The 21,574-nt window shown below is 34.6% G+C and overlaps 3 protein-coding genes and 1 long non-coding RNA gene across 4 annotated transcripts; 3 read left to right on the top strand and 1 right to left on the bottom strand.

Moving 5' to 3' along the window:
- The first annotated feature begins 193 nt into the window (after positions 1-193).
- Positions 194-550, top strand: LOC142537732 (cysteine proteinase inhibitor 5-like). Its single transcript, XM_075643226.1, has one exon. It carries the CDS (start codon positions 194-196, stop codon positions 548-550), a length of 357 nt encoding a protein of 118 aa, XP_075499341.1.
- A 4,028-nt stretch (positions 551-4,578) lies between these two features.
- Positions 4,579-4,935, top strand: LOC142537731 (cysteine proteinase inhibitor 5-like). The gene has a single exon (XM_075643225.1). It carries the CDS (start codon positions 4,579-4,581, stop codon positions 4,933-4,935), a length of 357 nt encoding a protein of 118 aa, XP_075499340.1.
- Positions 4,936-6,826: 1,891 nt separating this feature from the next.
- On the top strand, positions 6,827-7,183 carry LOC142537729 (cysteine proteinase inhibitor 5-like). Its single transcript, XM_075643224.1, has one exon. It carries the CDS (start codon positions 6,827-6,829, stop codon positions 7,181-7,183), a length of 357 nt encoding a protein of 118 aa, XP_075499339.1.
- Positions 7,184-14,435: 7,252 nt separating this feature from the next.
- Positions 14,436-16,077, bottom strand: LOC142537948 (uncharacterized). The gene is made up of 3 exons (XR_012818613.1): positions 15,978-16,077; positions 15,099-15,232; positions 14,436-14,504 (listed from the first exon to the last, which is right to left on the bottom strand). It is a non-coding gene; the product is annotated as an uncharacterized LOC142537948 (long non-coding RNA).
- Between the last annotated feature and the right edge of the window lie 5,497 nt (positions 16,078-21,574).

Here is a 21,574-nt window from a genome sequence, read left to right as displayed (position 1 = left end):
AGTAATCTCAACTAGTTTTATCTTTCTTTAAAAAAAATTGTAACAAGATTCGGCTAAAATAATGTTTGCTCAAACGTGTCAATATAACATCATCAAAGCATGCTTTTTGATTGCGCATTGTCACTATAAAAACCCGCCAATAATCACTAAAAATTTCACAAGCAAATAAAATTGATCTGATCAAGGGAAGAAAATGGCATCCAAATTTTTCTCGTTGCTTGTTGTTACCTTCTCAATTCTTCTTGCTTCCTCTTCGATCAAAGCCTCCTTCACCGGTTGGCAGGCGATAAGTAACTTGACCGACCCAAAGGTGGTTGAGATAGGAAGGTTTGCGGTGAAAGAGCACAACAAGCGGGTCAATGCCTTGTTAAGATTTGAGTCGATAGTAAAAGGAGAAACTCAAATAGTTAATGGTATTAATTACAGGCTCATCATTTCCGCCACGGATGCCCTCGCCACGAATGCCGAAAGCAATTACCGGGTGGTTGTTTGGGACAAGCCTTGGAAGAAAGAGAGGCGGCTCATTTCATTTGAGAAATTGCTTGATTAATGTATATATATTGTGAAAGAGTATGTGTGATTTTATTAAAATATCATGAATAAAGTTTTGGTTACTCAAGTGTTGAGGAGGTGCAATTTTTATTGTTGAATGTTCAAAATTAAAGTAAGAAAACTTTAAGAAAAATATTTGTTACAATACATGGTCTAGTAGATTGAGAATTTTATATTTTTAGTTCAAATATATAATAATAAGACATCATTAAATCATTTTAGAAAAACTCATTAATTTATTAATTTATGTTAAGAAAGGAACTGAAATCACTGATCGGCTCACAAAATGATTTGGATGCAAATTCAATATTATGAAAACATATTTTTTTAAAAAAATCTGATAATTCGTAACTTATCAAATACAAAAATCTCAAGGACCTAACTGTAAAATCACACACCATTAACTCCAAAAAAAAAAAAAAATCAGTTTATGTCAAATTTGATAAACTCTTATGTTTATTTGACCCATGCACTGGTGGTGTCCTCATTTCCCCAATGTGTAAGGTGTGTCATCATTTAATTGGATACGCTACAAAATATCTATTTTAATCGTTTTAGAAAATAAAGTTGTAAATTTCATTTAATTGGAGATACAATTTTTCCATGAATATGACATACTTAAAAAACAAACAAACAATTTATCAACCTCAAATTCAAATTTGAGACGAGATCTTAAATTCAAGGTTCCGAGCTTTAAAAAAACATTTTTTATGAAAATCAGATTGATTAAAATGTGATGATTGACGCACAAAGATTGCGGATGAAATTAGGTTAACCACATTGTGAACACCATTAACAACAATAGTACATCTCTTGTGAGATGATGTTAGAGATCTTTATCAGTTAGACGAGTAAACCAATCCTATGTTTGCAATAATAAGGAATATTTTTTGCATAAAAAGTAATATTTTTCATTTGTGACCTAATTAGGATCTCTATCTTGTAAACTTAACTTATGAAATCATGTCACAAAATTTTTTAATGACATCAAACCCTTTAATGATATATTTAAACAACTATTTAGAATATCCAAAATTAAATAATTTCTTTAAATATCTTTCTACCATGAGTACAATCCATTAAGTAACGAATTTCTAGAAAAAAATTTAATATATTAGACAAGCGCAAACTTAGTTTAGTTAGTTGGATTGTGCATTTGATTCATATTATTAAAGTGTCGCTTTAATATTGTTCAATGTTAAGCAAAATAAACCAACGTGTGTGTGTGTGTGTGTGTGTGTGTGTGACAAAACAAAGACCTAGTAAGAATACCATTGTTTATTTCCACTTATACAAAATATAATATATTTATCTTTATTGAAATTAAGGACTAAAAATCATGTCCAAATTCAATCATTAACAACATTTGAGTTTAAGACATTTTTGTTTTTGTAAGCAAACACATCGCGATTAATAAATCATATTTCAAGTTAATCATTTAAAGTAAACGTCATTTTAGAAGAGACCCAGTACCTAACTCTTATTTGTGATCCCAAATTTATATGACCAAAATCAACCACAAATGAAAGAATTTTTTCCTCCGGGTAATATTGAAATATGCATGTAATTAACATAATTTTTATTTATTAAAAGAAAGTTTTGTGAAAATGAAAAGGATACGTTGAAAATTTTACATGTACGCTTTCAAAGTAATCTCAACTAGTTTTATCTTTCTTTAAAAAAAATTGTAACAAGATTCGGCTAAAATAATGTTTGCTCAAACGTGTCAATATAACATCATCAAAGCATGCTTTTTGATTGCGCATTGTCACTATAAAAACCCGCCAATAATCACTAAAAATTTCACAAGCAAATAAAATTGATCTGATCAAGGAAAAAAATGGCACCCAAATTTTTCTCGTTGCTTGTTTTTCCCTTCTCAATTCTTCTTGCTTCCTCTTCGATCAAAGCCTCCTTCACCGGTTGGCAGGCGATCAGTAACTTGACCGACCCAAAGGTGGTTGAGATAGGGAAGTTTGCGGTGAAAGAGCACAACAAGCGGGTCAATGCCTTGTTAAGATTTGAGTCGATAGGAAAAGGAGAAACTCAAATAGTTAATGGTATTAATTACAGGCTCATCATTTCCGCCACGGATGTCCTCGCCACGAATGCCGTAAAGCAATTAGCGGGTGGTTGTTTGGGACAAGCCTTGGAAGAAAGAGAGGCGGCTCATTTCATTTGAGATATTGCTTGATTAATGTATATATATTGTGAAAGAGTATGTGTGATTTTATTAAAATATCATGAATAAAGTTTTGGTTACTCAAGTGTTGAGGAGATGCAATTTTTTATTGTTGAATGTTCAAAATTAAAGTAAGAAAACTTTAAGAAAAATATTTGTTACAATACATGGTCTAGTAGATTGAGAATTTTATATTTTTAGTTCAAATATATAATAATAAGACATCATTAAATCATTTTAGAAAAACTCATTAATTAATTAATTTATGTTAAGAAACGAACTGAAATCACTGATCGGCTCACAAAATGATTTGGATGCAAATTCAATATTATGAAAACATATTTTTTTAAAAAAATCTGATAATTCGTAACTTATCAAATACAAAAATCTCAAGGACCTAACTGTAAAATCACACACCATTAACTCCAAAAAAAAAAAAAAAATTAGTTTATGTCAAATTTGATAAACTCTTATGTTTATTTGACCCATGCAATGGTGGTGTCCTCATTTCCCCAATGTGTAAGGTGTGTCATCATTTAATTGGATACGCTACAAAATATCTATTTTAAGAAAATAAAGTTGTAAATTTCATTTAATTGGAGATACAATTTTTCCATGAATATGACATACTTAAAAAACAAACAAACAATTTATCAACCTCAAATTCAAATTTGAGACGAGATCTTAAATTCAAGGTTCCGAGCTTTAAAAAAACATGTTTTATGAAAATCAAATCGATTAAAATGTGATGATTGACGCACAAAGATTGCGGATGAAATTAGGTTAACCAAATTGTGAACACCATTAACAACAATAGTACATCTCTTGTGAGATGATGTTACAGATCTTTATCAGTTAGACGAGTAAACCACTCCTATGTTTGCAATAATAAGGAATATTTTTTGCATAAAAAGTAATATTTTTCATTTGTGATCTAATTAGGATCTCTATCTTGTAAACTTAACTTATGAAATCATGTCACAAAATTTTTTAATGACATCAAACCCTTTAATGATATATTTAAACAACTATTTAGAATATCCAAATTAAATAATTTCTTTAAATATCTTTCTACCATGAGTACAATCCATTAAGTAACTAATTTCTAGAACAAAATTTAATATATTAGACAAGCGCAAACTTAGTTTAGTTAGCTGAATTGTGCGTTTGATTCTTATTATTAAAGCATCGCTTTAATATTGTTCAATGTTAAGCAAAATAAACCAAAGTGTGTGTGTGTGTGTGTGTGACAAAACAAAGACCTAGTAAGAATACCATTGTTTATTTCCACTTATACAAAATATAATATATTTATCTTTATTGAAATTAAGGACTAAAAATCATGTCCAAATTCAATCATTAACAACATTTGAGTTTAAGAAATTTTCGTTTTTGTAAGCAAACTCATCGCGATTAATAAATCATATTTCAAGTTAATCATTTAAAGTAAACGTCGTTTTAGAAGAGACCCAGTACCTAACTCTTATTTGTGATCCCAAATTTATATGACCAAATTCAACCACAAATGAAAGAATTTTTTCCTCCGAGTAATATTGAAATATGCATGTAGTTAACATTATTTTTATTTATTAAAAGAAAGTTTTGTGAAAATGAAAAGGATACGTTGAAAATTTTAAATGTACGCTTTCAAAGTAATCTCAACTAGTTTTATCTTTCTTTAAAAAAAATTGTAACAAGATTCGGCTAAAATAATGTTTGCTCAAACGTGTCAATATAACATCATCAAAGCATGCTTTTTGATTGCGCATTGTCACTATAAAAACCCGCCAATAATCACCACAAATTTCACAAGCAAATAAAATTGATCTGATCAAGGGAAGAAAATGGCACCCAAATTTTTCTCGTTGCTTGTTGTTACCTTCTCAATTCTTCTTGCTTCCTCTTCGATCAAAGCCTCCTTCGCCGGTTGGCAGGCGATCAGTAACTTGACTGACCCAAAGGTGGTTGAGATAGGAAAGTTTGCGGTGAAAGAGCACAACAAGCGGGTCAATGCCTTGTTAAGATTTGAGTCGATAGTAAAAGGAGAAACTCAAATAGTTAATGGTATTAATTACAGGCTCATCATTTCCGCCACGGATGCCCTCGCCGCGATTGCCGAAAGCTATTACCGGGTGGTTGTTTGGGACAAGCCTTGGAAGAAAGAGAGGCGGCTCATTTCTTTTGAGAAATTGCTTGATTAATGTATATATATTGTGAAAGAGTATGTGTGATTTTATTATAATATCATGAATAAAGTTTTGGTTACTCAAGTGTTGAGGAGGTGCAATTTTTTATTGTTGAATGTTCAAAATTAAAGTAAGAAAACTTTAAGAAAAATATTTGTTACAATACATGGTCTAGTAGATTGAGAACTTTATATTTTTAGTTCAAATATATAATAATAAGACATCATTAAATCATTTTAGAAAAACTCATTAATTTATTAATTTATGTTAAGAAACGAACTGAAATCACTGATCGGCTCACAAAATGATTTGGATGCAAATTCAATACTATGAAAACATATTTTAAAAAAATTCTGATAATTCGTAACTTATCAAATTCAAAAATCTCAAGGACCTAACTGTAAAATCACACACCCTTAACTCCAAAAAAAAAAAAAATTAGTTTATGTCAAATTTGACTAAACTTTTATGTTTGTTTGACCCATGCACTGGTGGTGTCCTCATTGCCCCAATGTATAAGGTGTGTCATCATTTGATCGCATACGCTACAAAATATCTATTTTAATCGATTTAGAAAATAAAGTTGTAAATTTCATTTAATTTGAGATACAATTTTTCTGTGAATATGACATCCTTAAAAAACAAAAAACAATTTATCAACCTCAAATTCAAATTAGAGACGAGATCTTAAATTCAAGGTTCCGAGCTTTAAAAAAAACATGTTTTATGAAAATCAGAATGATTAAAATGTGATGATTGACGCACAAATATTGCGGATGAAATTAGGTTAACCAAATTGTGAACACCATTAACAACAATAGTTCATCTCTTGTGAGATGATCTTAGAGATCTTTATCAGTTAGACTGGTTTATCTCTTGTGAGATGATCTTAGAGATCTTTATCAGTTAGACGAGTAAACCACTCCTATGTTTGCATTATAAGGAATATTTTTTACATAAAAAGTAATATTTTTCATTTGTGACCTAATTAGGATCTCTATCTTGTAAACTTAACTTATGAAATCATGTCACAAAATTTTTTAATGACATCAAACCCTTTAATGATATATTTAAACAACTATTTAGAATATCCAAATTAAATAATTTCTTTAAATATCTTTCTACCATGAGTACAATCCATTAAGTAACGAATTTCTAGAACAAAATTTAATATATTAGACAAGCGCAAACTTAGTTTAGTTAGCTGGATTGTGCGTTTGATGCTTATTATTAAAGCGTCGCTTTAATATTGTTCAATGTTAAGCAAAATAAACCAAAGTGTGTGTGTGTGTGTGTGTGTGTGCGTGTGTGACAAAACAAAGACCTAGTAAGAATACCATTGTTTATTTCCACTTATACAAAATATAATTTATTTATCTTTATTGAAATTAAGGACTAAAAATCATGTCCAAATTCAATCATTAACAACATTTGAGTTTAAGACATTTTCATATTTGTAAGCAAACACATCGCGATTAATAAATCATATTTCAAGTTAATTATTTAAAGTAAACGTCGTTTTAGAAGAGACCCAGTACCTAACTCTTATTTGTGATCTCAAATTTATATGACAAAAATCAACCACAAATGAAAGAATTTTTTCCTCCGGGTAATATTGAAATATGCATGTAGTTAACATAATTTTTATTTATTAAAAGAAAGTTTTGTGAAAATGAAAAGGATACGTTGAAAATTTTAAATGTACGCTTTCAAAGTAATCTCAACTAGTTTTATCTTTCTTTAAAAAAAATTGTAACAAGATTCGGCTAAAATAATGCTTGCTCAAACGTGTCAATATAACATCATCAAAGCATGCTTTTTTATTGCGCATTGTCACTATAAAAACCCGCCAATAATCACCACAAATTTCACAAGCAAATAAAATTGATCTGATCAAGGGAAGAAAATGGCACCCAAATTTTTCTCGTTGCTTGTTGTTACCTTCTCAATTCTTGTTGCTTCCTCTTCGATCAAAGCCTCCTTCGCTGGTTGGCAGGCGATCAGTAACTTGACGGACCCAAAGGTGGTTGAGATAGGGAAGTTTGCGGTGAAAGAGCACAACAAGCGGGTCAATGCCTTGTTAAGATTTGAGTCGATAGTAAATGGAGAAACTCAAATAGTTAATGGTATTAATTACAGGCTCATCATTTCCGCCACGGATGCCCTCGCCGCGAATGCCGAAAGCTATTACCGGGTGGTTGTTTGGGACAAGCCTTGGAAGAAAGAGAGGCGGCTCATTTCATTTGAGAAATTGCTTCATTAATGTATATATATTGTGAAAGAGTATGTGTGATTTTATTAAAATCTCATGAATAAAGTTTTGGTTACTCAAGTGCTGAGGAGGTGCAATTTTTTATTGTTGAATGTTCAAGATTAAAGTAAGAAAACTTTAAGAAAAATATTTGTTACAATACATGGTGTAGTAGATTGAGAATTTTATATTTTAGTTCAAATATATAATAATAAGACATCATTAAATCATTTTAGAAAAACTAATTGATTTATTAATTTATGTTAAGAAACGAACTGAAATCACTGATCGGCTCACAAATTGATTTGGATGCAAATTCAATATTATGAAAATATATTTTAAAAAAAATTTTGATAATTTTCGTAACTTATCAAATACAAAAATCTCAAGGACCTAACTGTAAAATAACACACCCTTGACTCCAAAAAAAAAAAATCAGTTTATGCAAATTTGATAAACTCTTATGTTTTTTTGATCCATGCTCTGGTGGTGTCCTCATTGCCCCAATGTGTAAGGTGTGTCATCATTTGATTGCATACGCTACAAAATATCTATTTTAATCGTTTTAGAAAATAAAGTTGTAAATTTCATTTAATTGGAGATACAATTTTTCCATGAATATGACATTCTTAAAAAACAAACAAACAATTTATCAACCTCAAATTAAAATTTGAGATGAGATCTTAAATTTAAGGTTCCGAGCTTTAAAAAAAAACATGTTTTATCAAAATCAGAATGATTAAAATGTGATGATTGACGCACACAGATTGCGGATGAAATTAGGTTAACCAAATTGTGAACACCATTAACAACAATAGTACATCTCTTGTGATATGATCTTAGAAATCTTTATCAGTTAGACGAGTCAACCACTCCTGTGTTTGCAATAATAAGGAATATTTTTTGCATAAAAAGTAATATTTTTCATTTGTGACCTAATTAGGATCTCTATCTTGTAAACTTAATGTGGGGCTCCAGGTCTGATATCTAATACTAATAATTATAATTGTAACAAACCAAATGATTGAGTAAAATATATAATTTGTGGTTCACAAATCCACGTAAACATCGTCAAAATAATTTAAATGTCTCAAATGTTTGAAAAATAATTTTCAACATGCCCAAAATAAAATAGTGGGCCAAAGTAATCCAAACATCATCAAATAGATCCTAAGACCCGAGAATCCCACTCTAACTCGTATCTCATCGCCTGGAACTGGACTCTGGCATCCCAAGCCTCGCCTCACCTACCGTCAAGCACATGAAAACAAGAGGTAGCCGACGTGTCGGTGAAAATAAACCTAGTATGATACAATCAATAACATATGATAATTTAATTTTCAAAACAGTTCATATAAATTCATAAAAATGCAATATAATGCAATGTATGATCAGAAGCTGTGGGCTATCAATAAATCTCAAGATCAAGTGAATCATCTGGTCAGAGGGTACCAACGAAAGAGAATCCCCCAGCAACATCCACCGACTCATCCGCTCGGGGTGGGGTGCTGTGTTCTACAATCCCAGGACTATGGTGCGCCTATAGAGAGTGTTCAGGCAATAGCATTGACCTCCACATACACTATGCCAACTCAACTATAGCCCCTTACGTCCAACAAATCAATAAATCAAGGCGACATCCGCCATATCAAATCTGAATCGAAAAGTGGCTCAATATGCAATGCAATTATGCATTTCCATCTCATCAAGTCAATATCATAATAAGCTCATCTCAAAAGATCAATCATCAACAAATCACAAGTAATTCATCAAGCCATCGAATTTTCAATTTAAAATAAAAATGATACTTTTACCTCGTATGTTACCGACCGTAACATACCTTTCAAATATTACAAACAAGAGATCAAAATATATGGTTGAGAAGTCTTGAACCCTCGCTGTCTACTCGATTCTCTATCAACCAACTTAAAGTAAATAACCTTGAGCCAACCCAAGTCAATACTTCAACCGAATCTTCAATACATAAATCAAGAACTCGGATTACTTATCAACACAGAGCAATTTTCGTACAAAATTCGTAATTAATTTGATATAGCTTCAAATCAAGATCTGTAAATTGGATATGCAAGAAAACTCAATGCCCAACAATTCTTCTTCTTCTTCTTCACAAACTTTAGTCAAATAAAGTCATTTACTTAGTCGTTCATAATCTGAAACATACAACATAATTTTCGAAATTCTGCATCATTACAAATCTGGCATAGTTCAGTATTTCGAGCATAACTCCCTCAATACTCAATGAAAATAAGCCCATTTTATATCATTTCGAAGACAAGACAATGTTCTATGACTTTTGTTAGAACACAAAATCTAGATTCCTAACCAATAAATCCCAGAATTTGAATAAACAGAAGGCATGTACACAAACTCGGGATTCTAGACCAGGTTTAGTAAATATAGCCTATCTCTTTGATTTCTTCATGGAACTGAGTGATTCTTGAACCAAATCGAAGCTAACTCAACCTCGTTGGGTGGAAGTATATGAGAAGGATTTGGATGATATTTTCTCAACATAGACACATGAAAAACATCATGAACACCTGATAATGCAGGAGGAAGAGCTAATCTATAAGCCAAATCACCAACACGTTCCAAAATCTCATACGGACCTACAAATCTCGGTGATAATTTTCCCTTCTTTCCAAATTAACTGTACCACGGAAAGGAGATATTTTTAGAAAAACTCTGTCACCTTTCTCAAAAATCAATGGTTGTCTCCTGATGTTGGCATATCCTGAGCAGCTAGCATACGACTCTGAATCAATTTCACCTTCTCTGTCATATCTCTTATCATATCAGGTCCTACAATTGGTGCTTCAGATAAATCGTCCCAATACAAAGGAGATCGACACTTCTTGCCATATAGTGCTTCAACTGGTGATATTTCAATGCTCACTTGATAACTGTTGTTGTAAGAAAACTCGACAAGTGGTAACGAATCCTGCCAACCAATACCAAAATCCATCACTACAGCTCTCAGCATATCCTCTAATGTCTGTATATTACGTTCTGACTGTCCATCGGTCTGAGGATGATATGTTGTACTCAAATGCAAATGAGTACCAAGTGCTTCTTGTAAACTCTGCCAAAAATGAGAAAAAAATCTGGGATCACGATCTGATACAATGGACTTAGGCACACCATGCAATCTCAAAACTTCTCTGATGTACAATTTGGCCATCTGATCATGTCTATATGTCATCTGATAAAGAATGAAACATGAAGACTTGGTTAATCTGTCAATGATAACCCAAATTGCATCGCAACCCCTCGACGACCACGGAAATTTCGTGAAAAAGTCCATGGTGATATGGTCCCATTTCCATTCTGGAACCTTAAGGCTATGCAAAAGACCTCCTAGGTCGCTTCCTTTCTGCTTTCACTTGTTGACAATTCAAACAACGAGATACAAATTCTGCTATGTCAGATCTCATTCTTTTCCACCAAAATTGTTTCTTCAAGTCATTGTACATCTTTTTACTTCCAGGGTGTACATTGAGTTTACTGCAATGAGCATCACGCAAAATCTGTATCCTCAACTTTGAAATATTAGGAACTACAATACGATCATTCACAAACAAAATACCCTCATTATTGACCTGAAATTCTGATCGATGTCCTGATCTGACGAGTTCAACTGAATTTTGAATGCTTTGATCTAACCTTTGGGCCTCTTTAATTTTTACAAACAAATAGGGATCTGCCTGAATCATAAATACTCTTACAGGTTGAGTATCTACCACAAAATCCAAACCGGAAAGAAAACATTCTTCTACTAGATCAGATACACTGCTAGTGATCAAGGACATATTGCATACTTTTCTGCTCAAAGCATCGGCTGCTGCATTAGACTTGCCTGGATAATATTTTATCTCGCAATCATAATCTTTCAACAAGTCTAACCAACGCCTCTGTCTCATGTTCAACTCCGCTTGTGAAAAGAAGTATTTCAAAATCTTATGATTAGTGAATATCTCAAATGTCTCCCCATAAAAGTAGTGACGCCAAATCTTTAATGCAAAAACCACTGCTGCTAGTTCCAAGTCATGCACGGGGTATTTAGACTCATGTGGCTTCAACTGTCATGAAGCATAGGCAACAACACGGCCATGCTGCATTAATACACAACCCAGTCCTTGATGTGAAGCATCAGTGTGCACTGTAAATCCTCCTACACCTGATGGGATAGTCAGAACTGGAGCACTAGTCAATCTCTGCTTAAGTTCAATAAAACTAGTCTCACATGCCTGCGACCAAATAAATGGTGCATTCTTTTGTGTCAGCTGGGTAATTGGCCTCGCAATTTGTGAGAATCCTTCAATAAATCTGCAATAATATCCTGCCAAACCCATAAAACTACGCACCTTAGGAACTGATGTCGGTCTAGACCAATTGATGACTGCCTCAACTTTACTCGGATCAACTGATATACCAGCACTCAAAATCACATGTCCAAGGAAAACCACTCTATCCAGCCAAAACTCGCATTTGGATAATTTAGCATAAAACTTTTCAGTTCTCAAAATCTGCAATACAGCTCTCAAGTGTTCGACATGCTCAATTTCAGATTTTGAATAAATAAGAATATCATTAATGAAGATCACAACAAATTGATCTATATACCGTTTAAACACACGGTTTATCAAATCCATAAATAGCGCAGGCGCATTGGTCAACCCAAAAGGCATAACCAAAAATTCAAATGCCCATATCTGGTACGAAAAGCAGTCTTAGGCACATATGTCTCTCTAACTCTTAACTGATAATATCCGGATCTTAAATCAATCTTAGAATATACTGAAGAACCCTGCAATTGGTCAAAGAGATCATCAATCCTTGGCAAATGATATTTATTCTTTATTGTAGCTTTATTCAACTGTCTATAATCGACACAAAGCCTCATAGACCCGTCTTTCTTCTTCACAAATAAAACCGGAGCACCCCAAGGTGAAACACTTGGTCTTATATATCCTTTAGCCAATAGATCCTCAAGTTGTCCCTTTAGTTCTTTTAGTTCAATTGGTATCATCCTATAAGGAGCTCTAGAAATAGGCTGTGTACCTGGTATCAACTCAATGTTGAAATCAATCTCTCGGACTGGAGGAAGTCCTGGAATTTCATCTGGAAATACATCTGAAAATTCACTAATAATTGGAATATCTGCCAATTTAGGTACTGACCTTGAAATATCAATTGCATAAACCAAAAAACATTCTGCTCCTTTCTGCAACAAACGAGTCATCTACAAAACAGATATCAAAGGAATCTTAGCTCGAGAACCCTTACCATAAAACGTCCAGTGATCTGTCATATCATGCCTAAACTTAACAATCTTCTGAAAACAATCTATAGTAGCCCTGTATCTTGTCAACATGTCAATACCAACTATGCAGTCAAAATTAGACATCTCCAATACAATGCAATCAAGCTCAATGACATTATCCTCATAACGAAATTCACAACCATTTATAATTTCATCTGACCTCATCACTTTGCCCAGTGGAGTAGAAATAACAACGAATGCAATGTGACAAAGTGCTCAAATATGAAAGTATGTGATGCACCGGTATCCATCAAAACATAAGCAGGATAATCAGAGAGAAAACAATTACCTGCAATGACATTATCTTAAGCATTATGTGCCTCATCCTCAGTGAGTGCAAAAACTTGGGCCTGTTGTCTAGGTGGCTGTCCTACCCTGTGACTACCACTTTGTTTGTTCTGATCTGACCGATTTAACTGCTGATAGGAATTAACTGTAGGGGTCTGGCAGTTCTGGTGAGGTGTCTGTCTCGATGTTCCCCCACTTTGAGATATATCACTGTTACGGTTAGGACACACTCGAGCATAGTGTCCCACCTGCTTACATAAGTGGCAAGCTCCCGAGACTCTTCTACACTTATCGGTATAATGTCTACCACCACACTGACCACAAGTCGGGCCTGAATAACCAGTGCTCTGAACTGAACCAGATTGGCTCGATCCACTAGAACTCGAAAAATTACTGCCATGCCTCTTAAATTGCTTGCCTCTAGCCCTAAAATGCTCTCTTATGTTGCCACTGTTACCGCTACTATTACCATGTCTAAACTGCTATCGAAACTGTGGTTGTTAGGGTCGTTGCGAATACTGAGGACCTCTCTATCTAATGATCCCGGTTTCAGCTCCCTTAGCTCGATCAAGAGCCTCAGCAAAAGTATTAGGCCTTCCACTGTTTACCAAGGTAAAGATATTAGGGTTAAGACCATTTATGAAGTGATCCGGCCTTAGCTTCTTCATCGGATGCTACATGAGGAGCAAATCTCAGTAAATTTGAGAACTTAGCAACATAGTCCTCAACATTCAGATTTCCCTGCTTTAAATTTGCAAACTCAGCTCCCCTATCTTTCCTGTAAGAGGTAGGAAAGAAACGCTGATAAAATTAAGATTTAAAAATATCCCAGGTAACAATCGTACCTCGACCCTCTAAAGCTTTCTTGGTCATGATCCACCAACTCTTAGCAACATCCAATAACTGATGAACAACTAACTTGATTCTACGATCATCTGGATACTCAAGAGATTCAAATAAATGATCCATATTCTCCAACCAGTTCTCACACTCTAATGTATTCTCCGTACCCTTCAACATCGGTGGGTGCAAAGACTGAAATCTGGCTAACAGTATCTCCATCGGATTCAGAGTTATATCCATCTGAGTATGAGTAGCACTGCCCTGATCTTGTCCCACTGGTATGTTCTGTCTAGGTCTATAACGACCTCTACCTCGAGTAGTCATGTCTGATATACAATAGATCAAACACAGATAAAATCATAATATCACAATCATCTCAATCTTCTATCAATCATCTCTGGCTCTCAAGAATCAATAAATCTCAAATAAAGATCAACAATATAGTATCTCAATTATGATAATGTATTTCACATTATGGCACAATGAAAATGCTAGCAAAAATATCACATGATCAATCAATTCGAACTAACTCGATCTACCTTGTTCCCAAATATCTTACGCTATGATACCACCTAATGTGGGGCCCCGGGTCCGATATCTAATACTAATATTTATAATTGTAACAAACCAAATGATTGAGTAAAATACATAATTTGTGGTTCAAAAATACACGTAAACATCGTCAAAATAATTTAAATGTCTCAAATGTTTGAAAAATAATTTTCAACATGCCCAAAACAAACTAGTGAGCCAAAGTAATCCAAACATCATCAAATAGCTCCTAAGACCCGAGAATCCCACTCTAACTCGTATCTCCTCCCCTGGAACTGGACTCTGGCATCCCAAGCCTCGCCTCACCTACCGTCAAGCACATGAAAACAAGAGGTAGCCGACGTGCCGGTGAATATAAACCCAGTATGATACAATCAATAACATATGAGAATTTAATTTTCAAAACAGTTCATATAAATTCATAAAGATGAAATATAATGCAATGTATGATCAGAAGCTGTGGGCTATCAATAAATCTCAAGATCAAGTGAATCATCTGGTCATAGGGTACCCAAGGAAAGAGAATCCCTCAGCAACATCCACCGACTCATCCGCTCCGGGTGGCGTACTGTGTTCTACAATCCCAAGACTATGGTGCGCCTATAGAGAGTGTTCAGGCCATAGCAGCGACCTCCGCATACACTATGCCAACTCAACTATAGCCTCATACGTCCAACAAATAAATAAATCAAGGCGACCTCCGCCATATCAAATCTGAATCGAAATGTGGCTCAATATGCAATGCAATGATGCATTTTCATCTCATCAAATCAATATTATAATAATCTCATCTCAAAAGATCAATCATCAACAAATCACAAGTAATTCATCAAGACATCGAATTTTCAATTTAAAATAAAAATGATACTTTTACCTCGTATGTTACCGACCGTAACATACCTTTCGAATATTACAAACAAGAGATCAAAATATATGGTTGAGAAGTCTTGAACCCTCGTTGTCTACTCGATTCTCTATCAACCAACTTAAAGTAAATAATCTTGAGCCAACCCAAGTCAATACTTCAACCGAATCTTCAACAATAAATCAAGAACACGGATTACTTATCAACACAGAGTAATTTTCGTACAAAATTCGTAATGAATTTGGTACAGCTTCAAATCAAGATCTGTAAGTTGGATATGCAAGAAAACTCAATGCCCAACAATTCTTCTTCACAAACCTTTGTCAAATAAAGTCATTTACTCAGTCGTTCATAATCTTAAACATACAACATAATTTTCGAAATTCTGCATCATTACAAATCTGGCATAGTCCAGTATTTCGAGCATAACTCCCTCAATACTCAATGGAATTAAGCCCATTTTATATCATTTCTAAGACAAGACAATGTTCTATAACTTTCATTAGAACATAAAATCCAGAATCCCAACCAATAAATTCCCGAATTCGAATAAACAGAAGGCATGTACACAAACTCGGGATTCTAGACCAGGTTTAGTAAATATAGCATATCTCTTTCATTTATTCATGGAACGGAGTGATTCTTGAACCAAATTGAAGCTAACTCTATTGTCTACAAGTTTGATGAAGACCATAACTCCAAAATCCAAACACAACTGTCCCATATACTCGAAATACAGAAGGTTTAAAAACCATTCTTTGCACATAAACAAGAAACCATTCTCATATCCCTTTTAAATTCAAACCAACTCAAAAAAAACATCTTCAACATCTTAATATCTCAAATATCAACTCAAATATCAATTCTAAATTTCAACCCATTTCCAAACTTGAACCAAAATCGGAAAAACTTACATCATTGTGAAGCCCGTGATGAGAGGATCACAAATCTACCTTCATTTCATAATTTTCTTGAGCAAATATCCCTTAGATTGAAGAATAAACTCGAAAATGGAGAGGAGAGAAAAGTTTCGATGGAGGAGGAGAAATGATTGGAGGATGAATGGTGGAAGTCAAAGTGTGCTTAAAAAATCAATTTTTGCATCTGTTAGCGCCGCATCTCCACTTTCTAGCGCCTCAGCGCCAAAAATCCCGAACTGTTAGCGCCTAGGCGCCACTATTCTACCGCCGCAGCGCTTGAATAGTAACCCGATGAACAATAATTTTTTTTCTTTTTTTCAATTTTTTTTTTAAAGTCGGGCATTACACTTAACTTATGAAATCATGTCACAAAATTTTTTAATGACACCCTTTAATGATATATTTAAACAACTATTTAGAATATCCAAAATAAATAATTTCTTTAAATATCTTTCTATCATGAGTACAATCCATTAAGTAACGAATTTCTAGAACAAAATTTAATATATTAGACAAGCGTAAACTTAGTTTAATTAGCTGAATTGTGCGTTTGATTCTTATTATTAAAGCGTCGCTTTAATATTGTTCAATATTAAGCAAAATAAACCAAAGTGTATGTGTGTGTGTGTGTGAGACAAAACAAAGACCTAGTAAGAATACTATTTGTGGGGACTCGAACCTAATTCGTCTTCTTAATTCATCTTTGGGATTAATTGGATCAATTAATTAATTTGGGTCTAAATTTATTTTTATTTTTTTAAAAAAAATACATAAATGCGCAACATATGATAATCAATCTTCTATAAACATCAAAAGTAAAGTACAAGTCTTGTACAAATACATTTATCTCAAACTAGGGTTCAACAACTATACATCAAGTGTTGAAAGCCAATTCTACTTCTAAGTCCGAATCTCCACGCTAATTTTGATCTCTCATCCTCTTTTTGACCCTGATCATGTCTCACCTGTTGTCATGCACACATACAAACACAACAACAGCCGGATAACTCCGGTGAAAAATATAATTCCCAGTATAAACAACGTATACATGCAATCATATAAACATATACAAAAGCATATAAGAGTTATCAATAACATGTATCATATACATCCAGTGTCTTGGCACCTCTGCCAATGACTAGGCACATCTGCCCATGACTCTTTCTCGATATCTATCTTCTATTCTCTGCTTTTCTATAAATCAATAGAATAAGCATAACATTCAAAGAATACAAAGGTATTAAAGCAATAACAAATAAGTATGTGGTTTTGGGAAATCTCAAGTCGAATCTAACTCGAGTCCTATCTTCCCAATTTAACATTGATTTATACCTTTCTTTTGTTGATCTGACGAAGTCGAAGTCTTGAATTCGAAGCTGTCAACACTCAATCTGGCAATGACATTCGAAATATACAATATCATCATTCCATTCAAACCAGACATCTCAATCTTATCAAATTCTGATGGCATAACGGTACAATCTCGAAATACCGGCAATACAATATCAATAGCCATTAATCTCAATAACTCATAATCAATCAACAGCACAATCTGATACCAAATCTGTATAATCTCAATCAAAACAATTCTTAAAAATCATAACAATTTCATACGGTATCTGTTTTTCAATCTGATTTCAATTATACGATGTCTAATATCTCAAGAACACCGAATATCAATCATATCTGATTTCTCCCATATCAAGTTTTTGAATCATAACAAAACATAAGAAAACTTACGTCCTTTTGAAGCTCTTGTCGAGAGGAACACGGTACTGAACTCGGATTAAAAATCAAACGAACGGATCTTGTACAAGCACAATTCTAAAATATGTAAGCTTGAAGGTTTTTGGGAGCTTTCCTCGGTTTTCTCTGAAAGTTTAAAGGGAAATGAAAGTAATTTACATATATATTGCATGGCCAAACCAAGTGGCTTATTCTTTGTGCAGCACGTCTCGCGCATATGCGCGACCTTCATCTGCGCATATGTGCGAGACCTATTGTCTCGTCGCTTAAGAATTCTTCTGCTCGTGCATATGCGCACCCTTGTCCCCGCGCATATGCGCGAGACCTACTGTCTCGGCTCTCGTCAATATCACATGCTCGCGCATATGCACGCCATGTCTCGTGCATATGCGCGAGGTTCTCTGCCTTGCTCGCGCATATGCGCAAGGTGTTCTGTCCTCGCACATAACTCATGTCTTCTCTTGTCTTCCCCGGTCTGTTCCTTTCCGTCTATAATCACATCAATTATCAATTAATCATTTCAGATTACAGTAATAAAATCTCGAGGATTACAATTCCCCCCTCTAAAATCTGATTTCGTCCTCGAAATCGCAAGCAATCAAATTAGATAGCAAATTAGATACAATAAGAAATGCATAATAGAAGCTAAACAGGAAACTCACATCAATGAAATAACTATGGGAATTTATGTCTCATGTCTGATTCAGTCTCCCAGGTAGCTTCTTCAATTCCATGACGACTCTACTGAACTTTCACAAGTGGAATAGTTTTCATTCTGAGTTGCTTTTCTTTACGATCGAGAATCTGGATCGGCTTTTCAAAGTAACTCAGAGTCTCATCAAGTTCGGCCTCGTCTGGCTGAAGAATATGAGAAGCATCAGGAAGATATTTCCACAATAAAGATACATGAAACACATCATGTATTCTAGATAGAGACGGAGGTAAAGCAAGTCGATAGGCACGATCACCTATCTTCTCAAGAATCTCATATGGACCGATGTATCGTGGAGACAACTTTCCTTTCTTGCCAAATCTGACAACACCTCTGAAAGGAGAAATCTTCAAAAATACTCTGTCTCCTGCCTCAAATAATAGAGGTCGACGACGAACATTGGCATATTTGGCATGTCTGTCTTGAGCTGTCTTCATTCTCTGCCGAATCAGCTTCACTTTCTCTGTCATATCTCTAATCATATCAAGTCCAATCTCAGGTACCTCGGAGATATCATCCCAATAAAGAGGGGATCTGCACTTCTTTCCGTATAACGCTTCAAATGGAGCCATCTCTATACTCGTCTGATAGCTGTTGTTGTACGAAAACTCACAAAGTGGCAAAGAATCTTGCCAACTAGTGCCAAAATCTAGCACTACAGCTCTAAGTATATCCTCTAATGTCTGGATAGTCCGCTCTGACTATCCGTGTGTCTGTGGATGATATGCAGTACTCAGATGCAACTTTGTACCTAGGGCTTGGTGCAAACTATGCCAGAAGTGCAAAGTAAAACGAGGATCACGGTCTGATACAATCGAATTCGGCACTCCACGCAATTTGACCACTTCTCTGACTTAAATCTCTGCCATCTGGTCATGTCTGTTCATCATCTTGTACGGAATAAAACATGCTGATTTGGTCAATCTATCAATCACGACCCAAATCGCATCACAACCTCCGGAGGAACGTGGTAGCTTCGTCACAAAATCCATGGAAATGTGATCCCATTTCCATTCAGGAATAGATAAGCTATGTAATAGACCTCCTGGTTTCTTTTGTTCGGTTTTCACTTGTTGGCAATTCAGACATCTGGATACAAATTTTGCAATATCTGCTTTCATCTGTTTCCACCAAAACTGTCTTTTCAAATCATTGTACATCTTTCTGCCACCAGGATGAATACTGAATGGACTACTGTGCGCTTCTGACAATATCTGTCGTTTCAACTCTGAAACATCGGGCACAACTAGACAATTATTCATATATAATATATTCTCACGAACCTGATATTCTGATCGATGCCCTGCTCAGACCATCGCAATCGAGTTCTGAACATTCTGATCAACTTTTTGAGCTTCTTTAATTCTCAAAATCAGCTCTGGTTCAACTTGAATAGCATAAAGCCTCAAAGACTTACAATCTGTTTCAAATGCTAATCCAGAAAGACAGTAATCTTCAATCAAGTTCGAAACACCAATCGTCGATAAGGATAAGGAACATACCTTTCGATTAGTGCATCAGCTGCTGCATTTGACTTCCTCGGATAATATTTGATTTCACAATCAAAATCTTTCAGCAAATCAAGCCATCTTCGTTGTCTCATATTCAATTCTGACTGTGAAAACAGATATTTCAGACTCTTGTGATCAGAATAGATTTCAAACTTCTCACCGTATAGATAGTGTCGCCAATTCTTCAATGCAATTACAATTGCAGCCAATTCAAGATCATGAATCAGATAGCGAGTCTCATGTGGCTTCAGTTGTCTTGAGGCATGAGCAATCAGATGTCCTCGCTGCATCAAAACACAACTCAATCCTCTGTTAGAAACATCAAAATAAACAACAAATCCACCAGTACCTGATGGGATAGTCAACACCGGAGCACTGGTCAATCTCTTCTTCAACTCTAAAAAGCTGGATTCACACTCTTCTGACCAAACAAATGGTGCATTCTTCTGAATCAACTGCGTAATCGGCTTAGCAATAATGGAAAAATCTTTAATAAATTGTCGATAATAGCCTGCTAAACCCATAAAACTGCGTATCTCTGGCACAGATGTCGGTCTAGGCCAATTGATCACTGCCTCAACTTTGCTAGGATCAACAGAAATATCATCTCCAGATATAATGTGACCCAGAAATACTACTTGTTTTAGCCAGAATTCACATTTCGACAGCTTGGCATAGAACTTCTCAGTTCTCAGAATATTCAACACAATTCTCAAATGTTCAACATGATCAATCATATTCTTCGAATAAATCAAAATATCATCGATAAAAATAATCACAAAGTCATCAAGATACTTCTGAAATACACGGTTCATCAAACCCATAAATAGAGCTGGAGCATTAGTTAAACCAAACGGCATGACTATAAACTCATAGTGGCCATACCTGTTTCTGAAAGCTGTCTTTGATATATCAGAATCTCTCACTCTCAGCTGATGTTATTCAGATCTCGGATCGATCTTGGAATAAACAAAAGAACCCTGCAACTGATCAAATAAATCATCGATACGAGGCAAAGGGTATTTATTCTTTACCGTAGCCTTATTTAGTTGCCGATAATCAATGCAGAGTCTCATTGAAGCATCTTTCTTTCTGACAAACAATACTGGAGCACTCCAAGGAGAAACACTCGGTCTGATGTAACCCTTGGCCAGTAAATCTTCTAACTGTTCTTTCAATTCTTTCAGTTCAATCGGTGCCATTCTGTATGGAGTTTTTGAAATAGGAACTGTACCTGGTATCAACTCAATGCTGAAATCTATCTCCCGGACTGGAGGCAATCTTGGAATCTCATATGGGAAGACATCAGCAAACTCACATACCATTCGCAAATCTGCCAATGTATGGCTCGATTTCAGTACGTCTACTGAATACACAAGGAAACCCTCTGCTCCTTTCTGTAACAATCGAGTCATGGATAGTGCAGATATCAAAGGAATTCTAAATCTAGAACCCTTACCGTAAAATTTGCATTCTTCAGCCATTTCAGGTCTGAATCTTACAATCTTTTGGAAACAATCTACGGTAGCTCTGTACTTGGTCAGCATATCAATACCGATAATGCAATCAAAATCAGACAAACCGAGTACAATACAATCTAAATCAATCTCATTTCCATCATA

This window comes from Primulina tabacum, chromosome 2 (genome assembly GCF_025594145.1).
Source record: "Primulina tabacum isolate GXHZ01 chromosome 2, ASM2559414v2, whole genome shotgun sequence".
Taxonomy (NCBI): domain Eukaryota; kingdom Viridiplantae; phylum Streptophyta; class Magnoliopsida; order Lamiales; family Gesneriaceae; genus Primulina; species Primulina tabacum.
The sequence above is the reverse complement of the archived record's forward strand: the minus strand, read 5'-3'. Positions and strand labels throughout refer to the sequence as shown.